The sequence below is a fragment of the Planococcus citri genome, chromosome 4 (genome assembly GCF_950023065.1).
Source record: "Planococcus citri chromosome 4, ihPlaCitr1.1, whole genome shotgun sequence".
Taxonomy (NCBI): domain Eukaryota; kingdom Metazoa; phylum Arthropoda; class Insecta; order Hemiptera; family Pseudococcidae; genus Planococcus; species Planococcus citri.
Genome location: NC_088680.1, coordinates 4937153 through 4953456, shown reverse-complemented (window position 1 = coordinate 4953456; position 16304 = coordinate 4937153). Strand labels below are relative to the sequence as shown.

The window sequence follows — 16304 nt, the reverse complement described above, 5'->3', positions numbered from 1 at the left end:
TTTTTGCTCACGCGCAGCAGCACTGCAGAAATGTACTAAATTTTGTATCATCCAGTTTGGTTTTTTCATCCATCCAGGTTTCATTTTGTATCCGTGGTTACTTTTTTTTGACTTTTGTTTTCAAAACTTTTTCGAAATTTCGAAAGGTGGTGATTATTTTGAACGAGTACTCGAATAAATCGAAAGATTTTCGAGTTTTCAACGCCCCGAAATGTATATTTGAGGATTTCCTCTCGTTCCTGTGCCATTGACGTGATCCGAATAGTGCAGAATGCCATCGGTCGACGTCCCTGTACCTGTGGCTCCGGCGCCGGAAAACCCAGAACCTCCTAAGGAATCAGCTCCGGCAACGCTTCCAGTCATCGGAATCATCTATCCGCCTCCCGAATACAGAAGTATCCTTTGCTAACGTTCAATATATTTTCTAATATTTCAGCTAATACGTAAAGAATGGAAGCAATTTCGATGTGTTTCAACTGTCGCTATAATCCTTAATATTTGAATAGATATCGTTGACAAAACTGCTAATTTCGTTTCTAGAAATGGACCCGAATTTGAGTCTAAGATTAAGAAAAATGAGCAAGGTAATCCCAAGTTCAGCTTTCTCAACACCGGAGACCCTTATCACGCGTACTATCTGCATAAAGTCAAGGAGTTCAAGGAAGGTAGAGGTAAGTTGAGCATTGAAATATCATCGTTTGGTTTTTAACGTTTGGCTGAAGTTTTCACGATGATTCAAGCCTTGGAACGAGATTCCAGCCGGATCATTACTGCATTATGGTATTTTAAAACTTTTGTTGTGTGGATTTCACAGGTCAAGATGGTCAAAGTGGCACCGACGGTCAGAAAAGTGTAACATCGGCAACTCACGCCAAACAACAAGAACTTCTATCCAAAGTTCAAATAATAGAACAACCATTCGTACCGAAAGATCCTCCTCCTGAATTTGAGTTCATTTGCGATCCTCCTAGCATTTCAGCTCTCGATTTGTAATGTTTTTGATCGACATTTTTCATATTATTTTATTTCGTAGAAATGTTTCGTCATTTTGTTTTCTTGTTTTACAGAGATATTGTTAAATTGACAGCTCAATTCGTGGCTCGAAACGGTCGTAATTTTCTAACAACGTTGATGAATAAAGAACAGCGAAATTATCAGTTCGATTTTTTAAGACCTCAGCATAGTTTATTTCAATATTTCACCAAGTTGCTGGAACAATACACTAAGGTGAAATTTTGATAAATTTCTCGAACTCGATTTCATTCTAAATTGTGGTATTTTTGTAGGTTTTAATTCCTCCTAAAGATCTAACGAATAAATTACGCGAAGAAAGCACTCATCCTCAAGTAGTCTTAGACCAAGTGAAATACAGAGCGGACTGGCAACGTCATCAAGAAGCTCAAAAACGAAAAGAAGAAATGATCATCGAGAAAGAAAGAAGTAAATTCTCGCAACTTTTTTCCGGTCGATTATTTCACGTATTTAATTCTCTCTGTATTTTTTCCAGTCGCTTATGCTCAAATCGATTGGCACGATTTCGTCGTCGTCGAAACAGTCGATTACCAGATGAGTGAAATTGGTAATTTCCCTCCTCCCACCACACCTGAAGAAGTAGGTGCCCGAGTCCTAATGCAGGATAGACAAACGTCGAAAAGAAATGGAGACGATGACGATGGCAACGATGATAACGAGATGCAGATTGGAAGCGATGATGAAATGATGGATAGATCGGGTCGGCAAAGAATCGATATGGAATCGAGTGGCGATGAGAGTGAAGATGAAGCTGAAAGCTTGCAGAGGAGATTGGAGGAGACGAAATCCAGGGAGGGCAAAGATAATACGCAGGTATTGTGTTGATTTCGTATGAAAAGATTATGGTAATTGAGGAATTGCATTTTTTTATTATATAATTTCGTTGCCTTAGGTCGAAGATATGGAAGAAGAATCTTCCAGTGACAGTGAAGGAGAAGAAAATGAAATTAGAATGCCACCTTTACCCATTGATAAGAAACAATTCGGTGTTCCTGCTCCGCATCTTCCTCCTCTTCCACCTGCTCCTGATAAAGTTATCGTTAAAAAGGGATACGATCCTAAACAAGGTACCTGGAAATTAATTCCTTTTTTCGAATCATTTTTTATGCAGGAATAATAATATCTTTGATGTATTTTACAGCTACGAAACAAATCCAAAAACAGACAGCGGATGAACTCATTTCTCCCCTTACTGGTACCAAAATTCCGGCCAGTAAAGTACAAGAGCATATGCGTATTGGTTTATTGGATCCGAGATGGGTTGAACAGCGAGATAAACATATTCAAGAAAAGATTAATCAAGAATCTGTGTTCGCTCCGGGTAATTTATTTGCAAATTATATAATCACGTTACCGGAGTCTTTGTTTCGAATCATTTTTATACATTTTTTAAACGTTGGATTCCAGGTACCGCTATCGAAGCTAGTTTGAAACAACTGGCCGAAAGACGTACCGATATTTTCGGTGTCGGCGACGAAGAAACAGCGATTGGTAAAAAAATTGGCGAAGAAGATGTTCGTAAAGATGACAAAGTACGTTGAAAATCCTCCCTGACCTGTTTTTTTTTTACCACTTCGAATATTTCAATTTTTTCAACCACGTTGTTCGTTTTCAGATCACATGGGATGGTCACACATCGAGCGTAGAAGCAGCCACCCGAGCTGCTCGAGCCAACATTACGATCGAAGACCAAATCCACCAGATCCATAAAGTAAAAGGTCTACTACCGGACGAAGAAAAGGAAAAAATTGGTCCGAAACCGGTAGTCAGCGAGGCGTTCATATCCAAAGGACCTGTAGTCATTGCTGCTCCTCATGTTTCCAAAACTCCTCTCATCGGTACATTACCAAATGCAGTTGCACCGCCACCTATGCCGAAACCTCAGAATATTACGGCTGCGCCGCCGATGCCTCCGCAAAATAGACCTCTACCTCCGCCTCCTCCGCCTGGTATTTTACCTACTCCTGCAGCTCCTGTTATGCTTATACCCGGTGGTGTACCGCAGATGCAGGCTAGACCACCGCTGATGGGAGAATATGGTATGTGAACATTTTCCGAAGTGTGTTGGAAGTTCTTACTTGTGTTATATGAGTGCCTAACTTTGAGAGGAGGGTATTCGAGACACGTTAAATCAGTAATGGAACGAATGAATTGTATGATAATTGTGTTTTTATTTATTCTAGTACCTCAACATCAACAAGGTTTTCAAATGATGGCACCTGGAGGAAATCCTGTCCCTCAAGCTTATATTACTCCTCAACCGCCAATGGGAGCGCCTCCTATTCAGGTTTGACCTATTTCACTGCAGATTATGTTTTTAAAAGTGTATTTTGAGACTTAAAAAATGTTATTTTTTTTACAGCCTGGTATGAAACATCCGTTAGATAAGCCTGAAGAGGAACCTTTGGTGAAGAAACCTAGAACCGAAGAATCACTTGAACCAGAACGTGTCTTTTTGGAAAAGTTTCTGGTAAATTTTATACCTCCAGCGATTGAACTTGTTATCCTAAAATTATCAGTACTTCTTCATCTTTCGATCATGAATCTTTCATTTTTGATTTACTAATATCTTATACAGTATGACACAAAAGTAGTGCTCGGTGGCTATTATTTCAAAGTGGAAAGAGCTAAGGAGATGAATGAAGCGGCGTTAAGTAGGTATGGAAAAATACGAGCTTTCAAAAGCGACCTTGAAAATTTCAGGCCCATGCACAGGGTGTTCAAAAATTGAAAAACCGGTTTGGTCAGAAAATACAAACTGGTTTTTATTGCCGCAAAGCATTCTACACACTAAGGCGCAAAAACGTGATATGAATTTTTTGAAACCGGTTCATCAATTTGCAACCAGTTAACAAAAAATACCCAAATCTGTCTAATCACATTTTAAAACCGGTTCATTGGTTCGCATTTAGCAACCAGTTTGTGACAATCACCTACAAGTTGGAGATAGAGAAAGAAACCTGGAGCAGAAGTTGTGGAGTGCCAAAAATTGAACTATTTTTGCTGATTGGATTTTGAAACCAGTTCATAATTTGCAACCTGTTGACAAAAATCACCTCAAAATTAAAGATAGAGAAAAAAGCTTGAAACAAAAGTTGTACATGAAGTGTCAAAAATTACAAAATTCTGTTCAACCACATTTTGAAACCAGTTCATTGGTTCGCATTCAGCAACTAGTTTTTGACGATCATATAAAAATTGAAAATAGAAAAAGAAACTTGGAACAGAAGTTATAGAGTGCCAAAAATTGAGCTATTTTTGCTGATTGGATTTCGAAACTGGTTCACTAACGTGCAGCCAGTTACCGAAAATTTCCCAAAAATTGTGGATATTGAAAAAAGGTTGATACAAAAGTTGTAGGCCGGGAAAAATTACCTAATCCTGAGCAATCACATTTTGAAACCGGTTCATTGGTTTGCATTCAACAACCATGTTTTCAACAACACAAAAAATTGGACATATAGAAAAAAAAATTCATACAAAAGTTATAGGGTGTGAAAAATTGGACCATTTTCGCTGATCAGATTTTGGAACTGGTTCATTAATTTGCAACCAGTTGAAAAAAAAATATCCAAAAATTGTAGATAGAGAAAAAAGCTTGAAACAAAAGATGTATTGTGTCAAAAATTACAAAATTCTGTTCAATCACATTTTGAAACCAGTTCATTGGTTCGCATTCAGCAACCAGTTTTTGACAATCACCTAAAAATTGGAGATAGAGAAAGAAACCTGGAGCAGAAGTTGTGGAGTGCCAAAAATTGAACTATTTTTGTTGATTGGATTTTGAAACCGGTTCATTGGTTCGCATTCAGCAACCAGTTTTTGACAATCACCTAAAAATTGGAGATAGAGAAAGAAACCTGGAGCAGAAGTTGTGGAGTGCCAAAAATTGAACTATTTTTGTTGATTGGATTTTGAAACCGGTTCGCAAATTCGCAACCAGTTGTTGAAAATTTCACAAAAATTGTGGATATTGAAAAAAGCTTGAAACAAATGTCATAGAGTGTGAAAAATTGAACTATTTTTGCTGATTGGATTTTGAAAACGGTTCATTTATTTGCAACCAGTTGACAAAAAATACCCAAAAATTGTAGATAGAGAAAAAATCTTGAAACAAAAGTTGTAGCGTGCCAAAAATTACAAAAATTCTGTTCAATCACATTTTGAAACCAGTTCATTGGTTCGCATTCAGCAACCAGTTTTTGACAATTATCTAAAAATTGAACTATTTTTGCTGATTAGATTTTGAAACCGGTTCGCAAATTCGCAACCAGTTGTTGAAAATTTCCCAAAAATTGTGGATATTGAAAAAAGCCTGAAACAAAAGTTGTGGAGTGTGAAAAATTGAACCACTTTTGCTGATCAGATTTTGAAAACCGGTTCATCAATTTGCAACCAGTTAACAAACAATCCCCAAAAATTGTAGATGGAGAAAAAAGCTTGAAATAGAAGTTGTTGGGCATGAAAAATTACACAATTCTATTCAATCACATTTTAAAACCGGTTCACTGCAGGTTCGCATTTAGCAACCAGTTTTTGACAATCACCTAAAAATTGAAGATAATTAAAAAAACTTGAAACAAAAGTTGTAGAGCGCGAAAAATTGAATCATTTTTGCTAATTGGCTTTTGAAACCAGTTCATTAATTTGCAAGCAGTGATTAAAAATTACCTAAAAATTGAAGATGGAGAAAAAAGCTCGATACAAAAGTTGTAGGGCGTGAAAAATTGAACCATTTTCGCTGATCAGATTTTGAAACCGGTTCATCAATTCGCAACCAGTTAACAAGAAATACCCAAAAATTGTGGATATGGAAAAAAGCCTGCAACATAAGTTGTAGAGTATGAAAAGTAACACATTTCTGTATAATCACATTTTGAAACCGGTTCATTGGTTTGCGTTTAGCAACCAGTTTTTGACAATCACCTAAAAATTGGGGATAGAGAAAAAAATTTGCAACAAAGTTGTAGAGTGTGAAAATTTGAACCATTTTTTGCTGATTGGATGTTGAAAATAGCTAATCAACTTGCAACCAGGTAACTTTTGATGGCTTTTTGCGATTTAACGAACCAGTTTCAACATCTGATTAGCAAAAAATGGTTCAATTTTTCTCACTTTACAACTTATGTTTCAAACATTTTTCTCTATCCCCAATTTTTAGGTGATTGTCAAAAAACTGGTTGCTAAATGCAAACCAATGAACCGGTTTCAAAATGTGATTCAACAGAATTGTGTGATTTTTCATGTACTACAACTTTTTTCACTATCTACAATTTTTGGGTAGTTTTTGATAACTGGTTGCGAATTAATGGACCGGTTTCAAAATCCATGTTAACTAGTTGCAAATTAATGAACCGGTTTCAAAAAATTCATATCACGTTATTGTTGCCTTAGTGTGTAGAATACATTGCGCCTATAAAAACCAGTTTGAATTTTTTGACCAAACCGGTTTTACAATTTGTGAACACCCTGTGCATGGGCCTGAAATTTTTTTTCAAGGCCGCCTTTGAAAGCCCTTATTTTTTCCTACTCAACGCCGCTTCATTCATCTCGCTAGCTCTTTCCATTTGAAAAAATAAAAGCCACCGAGCACTACTTTCGTGTCATACTGTATGGTCAATTATGCTCTAAATTAATAATTTTTTTGGCAAAAATTCACCCAACGTTTTTATTCTCAGAAAATTACTTTTTCATTTTCATTTTCGATCACCAAAATTGATCGATCTTATCAAAACTGATCTATTCTAATTATCGTTTTACTTCTTCACAGGCTCAGGGACCTGTCAAGTTCAAAGTTGTTCTACCCAGCATGCCAGACAAGGCCGAATGGAAACTGAATGGACAAATCATAGAACTGAGTATGCCTCTCACCGATTCGATCGCTGTGATTAAAACCGAAATTCATAAATTAACTAGTATGCCAACCGGAAAACAAAAGCTGAATTGGGAAGTAAGTACCTACAACAACAATGAATCAGATTACAACCGGTTCGAATTTCACTATCATCGACACTGCTTACTAAAAAAAATCTTCAATATGTTTCAGGGTTTGTTCTTGAAAGATGCCAATTCATTAGCTTATTATAATATCACTCCGGCTACGGTGCTGCAACTACAGCTCAAAGAAAGAGGTGGCAGGAAGAAATGATCCAATATATAAGCTGAATAATAATAGTATTGTGAATCTGTGTATATATTTTAATAAAATTTCATTTTATCGGTAACTTGTGTAGTCATTTTTTCTCCGAATAAAATGATGAAATATTACTCAACGTAAATCGAAGAAAAAAATAATGATAAACGAATACGATTTGTTAAGAAGAATTATATATTTAATGATTTAAAAAAGAAAACAGTAAAAATGACAATTTAAAAAAAAAATGAAATTAAAATCGAAATAAGTACGAATTAAATAAATATACTGGTAATATTAAAAAACCTTATTACCATATTTTTGCTGCGTAGTAAAAAGAGATAATAATAATTCTGCTACGGTTATTGTTCATCTTTATCTTTCGCTCCGTGTTTCAAGATACGAGTGAATTCAACGTAATCGAACATTCCATTTTTAATCGGAGCTTCTCTGAACATTTCGTCAACCTGAACAGATAAAAATATTGGAAATTATTAGTAATTCGCAGCAATCGTACAATTCAAACAATGAGTCACATGATTACGATTAAACACGTACATCTTCGTCGGTGAATCGATCACCCATCGAAATGAGTAATTCTCGTAAACGTTCTTCGTTTATGTATCCGGTATTATCTTCATCGAAGCAAGCGAAAGCGTTTTTAATCACGTCCTCAGGATCGGTGCCTTGTAACCGTTCACCAAACAGGGTTAAAAACATGGTGAAATTTATCGGACCCGGAGCTTCGTTCATCATTCCTTCGAGATAATCGTCGGTTGGGTTTTTACCTGCAGAACGAGGATGGTTTTAGTGTTCATCATCGTGTTGAGAGATTCGATTTTAAATATAAAGTGAGAAGTGTAAGTAAAGTAGGGTACCTAATGAAGCTAGCATATCGTGTAGATCTTCTTTATCGATGAATCCATCGCGATTTTGATCGATCATGTTGAAAGCCTCTTTGAACTCTTGTATCTGGGCTTGATCGAACATGGCGAACACATTAGAAGTGGCCCTTTGGGCTCGCTTCTTTGTGTTGCCTCGGCGTCCGGCAGCCTTACGATTAGACATAATGCTAAAACAATACAAAACACCAGAATGATTAATACAAGTACTTCATGGCCCTACCCTGTTCAACGAGAGTACGAATTTAACAACCAAGATTGAGATAGATTAGAGCAATTTCAAGATGGAAATCTTACCTCTTGTTATGATCCACGGTTTCAGCCGGGGGTGGTGGAATGTTTCGAAAAGAAAATACTCGTTTGAGAGCAAAAAATGCGAAGAATAGGAAGTAAAACACGAAATTACACCACACGTATTATCAATAGAGAATTTTTTAGTGACTAATCACACAAGTAACGTTGATTTCAAACACAAAGTATGCTCAACGTTGACAGATTTCTCTCACTAAAGCTCTTTAATACAAGTATGGAAATAGATTTATGCTCTTAAGAAAGTCTTAGGATTTTACGTAAGTTTTAGGTACTGCGCACGCACCGATCTGTTCACATTGTAACACGTTGCACGTCATTGGTTGCTCCACCGCGTGACGACACCAACCTGCCATGCGCAGTACGTAACACATACGTAAAATGCTATGACTTTCTTAAGAGCATAATCTTTTTCCATACTTGTATTGAAGAGCTTTATCTCTCACTTGCGGAATCAGTGTTGCCAGTTTGGTAACTTTTACAAACCTTGAAGAATTTTTGTAATTTTTTTGAAATAATTTATAACTCGAGTCTCGAAATGTAAATAAATTAGTAATTTGATTATTTAACGAGTGTATTGATTCGAATGCAATTACTTTAAAGTTTTAGGAACCTATTTTCAATAAATTAATTGCCAATTAGCCTCGAAATTGAATGCAGTTGAATGAAATTGTTACAATACCAACATATTGCATTGTTTGTATTTTTAATTTAATTTAATTTTTGCATTAATTAATTAAATTTAAAATTATTGGATTTTTTTACACGTACTAACTACTAATACAAGCAATTTGATCAATATATTCTCTCTCTTTTTTTTAGACTCAGACGTAATTTCACTTCACACCATCGACGAGTTGTTGGTGTTGGTTATGAATTCCCTTCATCATTCATAACACAACATTTACTTATATGGTATAAAAAATAACATAGCTGTTTATGGTAACTAACATAACATGAAATGTAGGTCGTCAGTATAGATGGTGATTATTGTTTGACAATAAGTTCCCGACCCGACGTCGATTCTTCGGCATAATGGTCTCGATAATGTTTAAATGTTTTAATGTAGGTACTTGTAGGTATGAAGAAAAAATAACTATAAAGATACCGACGACATAGGTTTTTTCTCATCGTTTAGCCGATTCTCCCATAAGAAACGAGTGACTTGATAAGTTCTATGTGTATAGGCAAGTTTACTTGTTGGTCGTATAAATTGAATTACGTAATTTGTTAGGAATTATTATTATATCTCGAATGAAACGTTAGTAATGGTGATTTTTTTTTTTACAATTGAATTTCACATGAAGTATAAATAGGTAGGTCTGATGCGATTATGATTTTTTAAAGCAGGATTTACTTCGTTTTAATTTTTTGTCATTTATTTATTTTGGTTCTTTTTCCAGTGAAGGTGAAGAAGGAAATCGAATAGGTAGGTCTAGGTAGGTAGTCAGGAAACCAGTCCAGGACGTGGCAAAAAGTGTCCTACGACTGATCAAAATTTTCGAGAAGCAAAAAATTAAATTCAGTTCTGTTGATTTTTATATCTTGTTTCTCTGGAGCAAATCATAGTCTTATATCTTTAATTATAAATGGTCTCTCCTGTAATTGGCTTTAACTGTTGGAGAGACCTAAATTGTAAAATAAAAATAAAAAAAAATAAAAAAATAAAATATATATTATTAGGATATACATATTATTTATAATTTTCAGCAGAATGTTGATTTTTAAATTTTATGACTTGGAAGCTGTTCTAATTCCTCAACTAAAAACAAACTTAGGGAATGGGGTTCTTTTAAAAGTTTAAGTTGACCCCTGCAGTGGGGAGGGTCAAAGTTGAAAATTACAGAAAGGTCATTTTTTTGGAGAAGCATAATATGGCTCCAAATGGACGAAAAGAGTCCAAAATCATACCATTGGTCAGTACCGCCATTGTGATCAACATATCTGACTTTGAGCTTCCTAGGCTATCCCCATCCCATTTAAGGTGGGAAAAACCACATTTGACCCCTATTTTTGACCCCCTCGCCCCTAAAATTGATCTAGGGGGTCCCAATTTTCAGCATACCATAGGTGCGAGTACTTATTGCAGGTTTCAACCTTCCAAACCCTATTTGACCTCTCTCCAAGGTCAAAAAGGTGGATTTTTGGTCTATTTCACATGTTTTTCAACGTTTAGAAAAGCCACAGTACAATGGGAGAATGTACTCGAAGTGCCTTTTGCATGTTTCAACCTTTCAACCCCATTTGACCCCTCTCCAGAGTCAAAAAGTGAATTTTTGGGTTATTTTACGTTTTTTGACATTTTGAAAAGCCTATACCACTCCTCCAAATTGACTGAGAGGGTCCAAATTTTCACAGTACAATGGGAGGATGTACCAGAAATGCCTCTTGCAGATTTCAACCTTCCAAACTTATTTGACCTCTCTGCAGAGTCAAAACGTGGAATTTTGGGCTATTTTATGTTGTTGGACATCTAAGTTATCAAAAATTACATAAAAATTGGAGATCAAGATAAAAGTTTGAAACAAAAGTTGTGGGGCATGAAAAATTACACAATTCTGTTCAATCACATTTTGAACCCGGTTCATTGGTTTGTATTTTAGCAACCAGTTTTTGACGATCACCTAAAAACTGGGGTTGGAGAAAAAAGTTTGAAACATAAGTTGTAGAGTGTGAAAAATTGAACCAGTTTTTGCTTATCAGATTTTGAAACCGGTTCATTAAATCGCAACAAGCCATCAAGTTACCTGGTTGCAAGTTGATTTAGCCATTTACAAAATCCGATCAGCATAAATGGTTTAATTTTTCACGCACTCGACTTTAGTTTTAAGTTTTTTTCTCTATTCCCAATTTTTAGGCGATTGTCAAAAACTGGTTGCTAAATGGTAAATGCGAACCAATGAACCGGTTTCAAAGTGTGAATATACACAGAATTGTGTAATTTATCACTCTCTACGTCTACAACATTTGTTTCAAACTTTGTTCTCCATCTACAATTTTTGGGTATTTTTTGTTAACTGGTTGCAAATTAACGAACTGGTTTCAAAAAATTCATATCATGTTTTGTCGCCTTAGTGTGTAGGATTATACATTGCGCCAATAAAAACCAGTTTGAATTTTTTGACCAAACCGGGTTTTCAATTTGTGGACACCCCGTTCATGGGCCTGGTAACAAACCGTTTTTGACCCTGAAAAGGGTCAAATGGGGTTGGAAGGTTAAAACTTGCAAAAGGCACTTCGGGTACATCGCCTCTCATTGTACTGTGGACATTTTTTACCCTCTCAGTCAATTTGGAGGGACGGTAGGCTTTCCTAGATGTCAAACAACATGAAATAGCCCAAAATTCCATTTTTTGACTCTGGAGAGGGGTCAAATGGGGTTGGAAGATTGAAACCTGCAAAATGCACTTCTGGTACATCCTCCCATTGTACTGTGAAAATTTGGACCTTCTCAGTTGATTTGGAGGGATGGTATGCTTTTCAAAATGTCGAAAAACACGTAAAATAGCCCAAAAATTCACTTTTTGGTTCTGGGGAGGGGTCAAATGGGGTTGAAAGGTTGAAACATGCAAAAGGCACTTCGGGTACATCCTCTCATTGTACAGTGGAAATTTTTTACCCCCTCAGTCAATTTGGAGGGACAGTAGGCTCTCCTAGATCACCTGTTGTCCTCAGTGTCTTTGGCTTCGCTCCCCATCTAGTTGACACTAGTTTCCACAGTAAGTTGTTTCTTGCTTCCACCTTCATTTTTGTGTTCTCACAGTGTCTCTTATATGTGAGAGTTTGATCTAGTGTGATTCCTAGGTACTTGGGATTTTCACAGTTCTTCAGCTGCACTCCTCCCCACACCAGCTTCAATGTGCATACTGCATTTCGCCTTTGCATTCTTCAGGTGGAAGCTACACACTTGAGTTTTGGATGGATTTGGTCTGAGGGCATTATCCACATAGTGGGTCTGCAGTCTGTTCAGAGTTTCCTGCAACATTTCTTGTACCTCTGTGTGTGTATCCCCCTGAGCTGTTGCTGCTGGATCATCTGCTTACAGGAAGTGTCTGGTCTGGTCTCCGATTGGCTGGTCATTAGTGTATATATTGAATAGGATTGGGGCAAGAACACTCCCCTGTGGCTAGTTGCTAAATGCGAACCAATGAACCAGTTTCAAAATGTGATAAGACGGAACTGTTCAATTTTTCACCCTCTATAACTTTTGTCTCGAGCTTTTTCTCTATCTACAATTTTTGGGTATTTTTAGTTGACTGGTTGCAAATTGATGAACCAGTTTCAAAAAATTCATATCACGTTTTTGTCGCCTTAGTGTGTAGAATACGTGCGCCAATAAAAACCAGTTTGAATTTCTTGACCAAACCGGTTTTTCAATTTGTGAACACCCTGTGCATGGGCCAGAAATTTCCAAGGTCGCTTTCATAACCCCTTATTTTTCCCTACTCAACGCCGCTTCATTCATCTCTCTAGCTCTTTCCCCTTAGAAATGAAAGCCACCGGTGGGCACTACTTTCATACTAATAATGGAATTAGAATCAATCTACTCAATGCAGGTCTACAGTATTACTGGATTCATTGTTTTCAAACTAATATTTAAAATCCTCGAATAAAAAAAATACTGCCATAGTTGATTAGTTAGCCTTTGATTACATCACTTTATAATCATCTATGTGATTGGAAGATTTTTAATTGAAATTTGCTCAAAAAGTAATTAAAATTTAAGTGGTCTATCATCGAGTGCCAATTTATCACATGAAAGGGTTATCGACAGGTATTGAAAGTTCATCAACCATGAACAAAGTACCCGCTTATAAATACATAGGTACCTACATTTTATGAATTTCCGAAGGTTTGTAATTTTCAATAAATTGCCTCAAAAATACATAAGTATGGTACCTCTACCCACCAACGGTGCACTTGACACTTTACTTCGCTACTTATACTATCGTTACATCTCGTTTGCATTGTTTCTCATAAACGATTCGACACTTTATTTCGATTTCGTTTGAAATTTTTATTCGTTCAGATCGCGAACAAAATGAAATTTACTCAAGTTTTCACGTTGATGGTGTTCGTTATCATTTCCTTACTGCAGCCAATGGTTGTGAGAGGAGCTCCGGAACCTCCATGTGATCCGGAAGTATATTTGCCTTGTGCACAACAGGCCCGCTTGGTTCAGAATTTAGACGACGTTAAATAATTATTCTCACTGTGAAGACGCAGAAAAGAGATATTGTGTAAGCTAGCTATACGAAGATGAAAATACTGATCACGAAAAAAACACCTACCCCGCTTCAATTTGTAAAACCATCACCCATTTCAATTAGGTACATACTAACCCCAAAAATTACTTAATATCTGATTAAAATAACTCAATACAATAATAAAAAAATATGCACTGCGAAAGAATATTTATAGGTACGTACCTATTCATTTACTAATTGCGAATATTTTGAACTTTTGACGATCCTTGAAGTTATCTTATAGGTACTTTGGAGATAATTTCTCCAATTCACTGATAACGCCACCTTCCACGTAAGGTATAGACATAGTTACCTGGTCAAAGAAAGATACATATGACATAATTATTTGATAAAGTATAGGATACTTTTCGATGGATTTGTTAGGGAAGATAACTCACATTTGGGTCATTCCATATCAACTCAACTAACGTTTTTGGGTCATCCCCTTTGGGGAGGTGCTGGGGGCCGTGGATGGGGTCCTATCAAAAATCTAACGTTATATTCGTGCTCAGCGTTGCCGAAAACATACAATTCGATATATCACATGCCCCAGATTTTCTTTCGAAAGTTTCACCCAAAATTGGGGGTGGGGGTGCTCCCCCTCCGTCAAGAGTTCCATCTCGAAACTTAAATATTTCGAAAAAGTATCAAAATGTACATCTATGGAAATTTTTTCAAAATTTTAAATGGTAGCTCCCACTTTCAGCGCCATTTAGAAATTTGAACTTTCAAATTGAAAGTTCAACTTTCAACTTTTGAAAATTTCAAAATACTTAAAAAGTTTAAAATTCAATGCCCTTTCGAACTGTGAAATCAGTTTTGATCAAAGTATCATAGTTTTGGAGGAATGGGCTGCTGAAGTTGAGTACCGCGAGACAATGTGAAAATAATGGAAGCCCCCCCACCCGCTCCCGAGGGAGCTGGGACCAAACTGATTGCGGCTTTCTTACTTACTGGGTGGGTAGATATTGTAAAAAAAATTTGAGCGAAAGCCTCCGTGACAACTTTTTTCTTAAAGGGGACATTCTGAGGAACATTTTAAAGCAAACTTGCCAAAAAAAAGTTGACCTTACTTACAAAATGGCGGCCATTTTGATTGACAGGTCAGCCGAATTCGCAGATTTTGCGTTTTAACACAGGACTTGCACGAACTTTTTCAAACTTTTCAAAGGTAGATCGAAAGAATCTTGCAAAAATTTGTCACCTATCAAAATTTCAAGCGCTAAAGTGCGTTTTTCGATTTTTGGTGAATTTTTGAAAATCGAATTTAGGCCAAAAATGAGGGAAAAAATCAAAATTTTACCAAATTGACCAAGAAAGCTGAAATTTGAGATATACCCTATTTTCGACATGCCAAATCGATTGGAAACGGTTTCAACCCGTTTTGAGCAGTTCTGGAGCCTCCAGCAGATTTTTGAAACTTTCAATTTCCACAAAATTTCATCAAATGGAGATGGAAAGCTGAAATTTATTCTACACTCCAATTTTAACACCCTCTGAAGACGACGTCAGGTGGGTTCAAGTCATTTTAGAGCCTCTAGTGACGTTTTTGAAAATTACTGGAGCCTCCAGTAGATTTTTGAAACTTGAAATTTCCCCAACATTAATTTATCAAATGGAGTTGGCACGCTGGAATTTACTTCGCAGACTACATGGTGGTTTCAAATCGTTTTGAAGCTTCCAGCTACTTTTTGGAAATTTCAATTTTCCAAAAAAACGTCATACAACCTTTCAAAAAGTTGCTGGAGGCTCCAAAACGACTTGAAATTCACCAGCAGTCAACTTCGTAGCGTATTGAAATTAGTTTGCAGAATGAATTTCAACTCTCCACCTCAGTTTGATGAAATTTTGGGGAAATTTCAAGTTTCAAAAATGTACTGGAGGTTCCAGTAATTTTCAAAAAATTCGTTAGAGGCTCTAAAATGACTTGAAATCCACCAGAAGTCGTTTTCAGAAGGTGTTAAAATTGGAGTGTAGAGTAAATTTCAGCTTTCCATCTCCATTTGATAAAATTTTGTGAAAATTGAAAGTTTCAAAAATCTGCTGGAGGCTCCAAAACGACTTTTAAATTCACCTGCAGTATCTCGTAGCGCATTGAAATTAGTTTTTAGAATAAATTTCAGCTTTACAACTCCAATTTAATGGAATTTTGTGGACATTCGAGTTTCAAAAATCTGCTGGAGGCTCCAGAACTGCTCAAAACGGGTTGAAACCGTTTCCAATCGATTTGGCATGTCAAAAATAGGGTATATCCCAAATTTCAGCTTTCTTGGTCAATTTGGTAAAATTTTGATTTTTTCCCTCATTTTTGGCCTAAATTCGATTTTCAAAAATTCACCAAAAATCGAAAAACGCACTTCAGCGCTTGAAATTTTGATAGGTGATAAATTTTTGCATGATATTTCGATCTACCTTTGAAAAGTTTGAAAAAGTTCGTGCAAGTCCTGTGTTAAAACGCAAAATCTGCGAATTCGGCTGACCTGTCAATCAAAATGGCCGCCATTTTGTAAGTAAGGTCAACTTTTTTTTTGGCAAGTTTGCTTTAAAATGTTCCTCAGGATGTCCCCTTTAAGAAAAAAGGTGTCCCGGAGGATCGGCGGGGGGGGGGGGGGGTGCAATTACTCCTATTGTCATATGCCGGACTAAATGGAATTAGAATCAAACTCAGTGCAGTTCTATACA

At 36.5% G+C, this 16304-nt stretch overlaps 2 protein-coding genes across 2 annotated transcripts; one reads left to right on the top strand and one right to left on the bottom strand.

The window, feature by feature from the left end:
- Positions 1-122: 122 nt before the first annotated feature.
- On the top strand, positions 123-7256 carry Sf3a1 (splicing factor 3a subunit 1). The gene is made up of 14 exons (XM_065360898.1): positions 123-395; positions 507-671; positions 815-989; positions 1068-1227; positions 1287-1440; positions 1508-1845; positions 1925-2099; positions 2174-2353; positions 2440-2564; positions 2648-3071; positions 3216-3319; positions 3395-3502; positions 6803-6982; positions 7079-7256. Exons 1-14 carry the CDS (start codon positions 272-274, stop codon positions 7178-7180), a joined length of 2514 nt encoding a protein of 837 aa, XP_065216970.1. The 5' UTR covers positions 123-271; the 3' UTR covers positions 7181-7256.
- Positions 7257-7342: 86 nt separating this feature from the next.
- Positions 7343-8578, bottom strand: sqh (Myosin regulatory light chain sqh). The gene is made up of 4 exons (XM_065360900.1): positions 8365-8578; positions 8044-8237; positions 7724-7953; positions 7343-7632 (listed from the first exon to the last, which is right to left on the bottom strand). The coding sequence occupies exons 2-4, from the start codon at positions 8231-8233 to the stop codon at positions 7528-7530; spliced, it is 525 nt and encodes a 174-aa protein (XP_065216972.1). The 5' UTR covers positions 8234-8237; positions 8365-8578; the 3' UTR covers positions 7343-7527.
- Positions 8579-16304: the final 7726 nt, after the last annotated feature.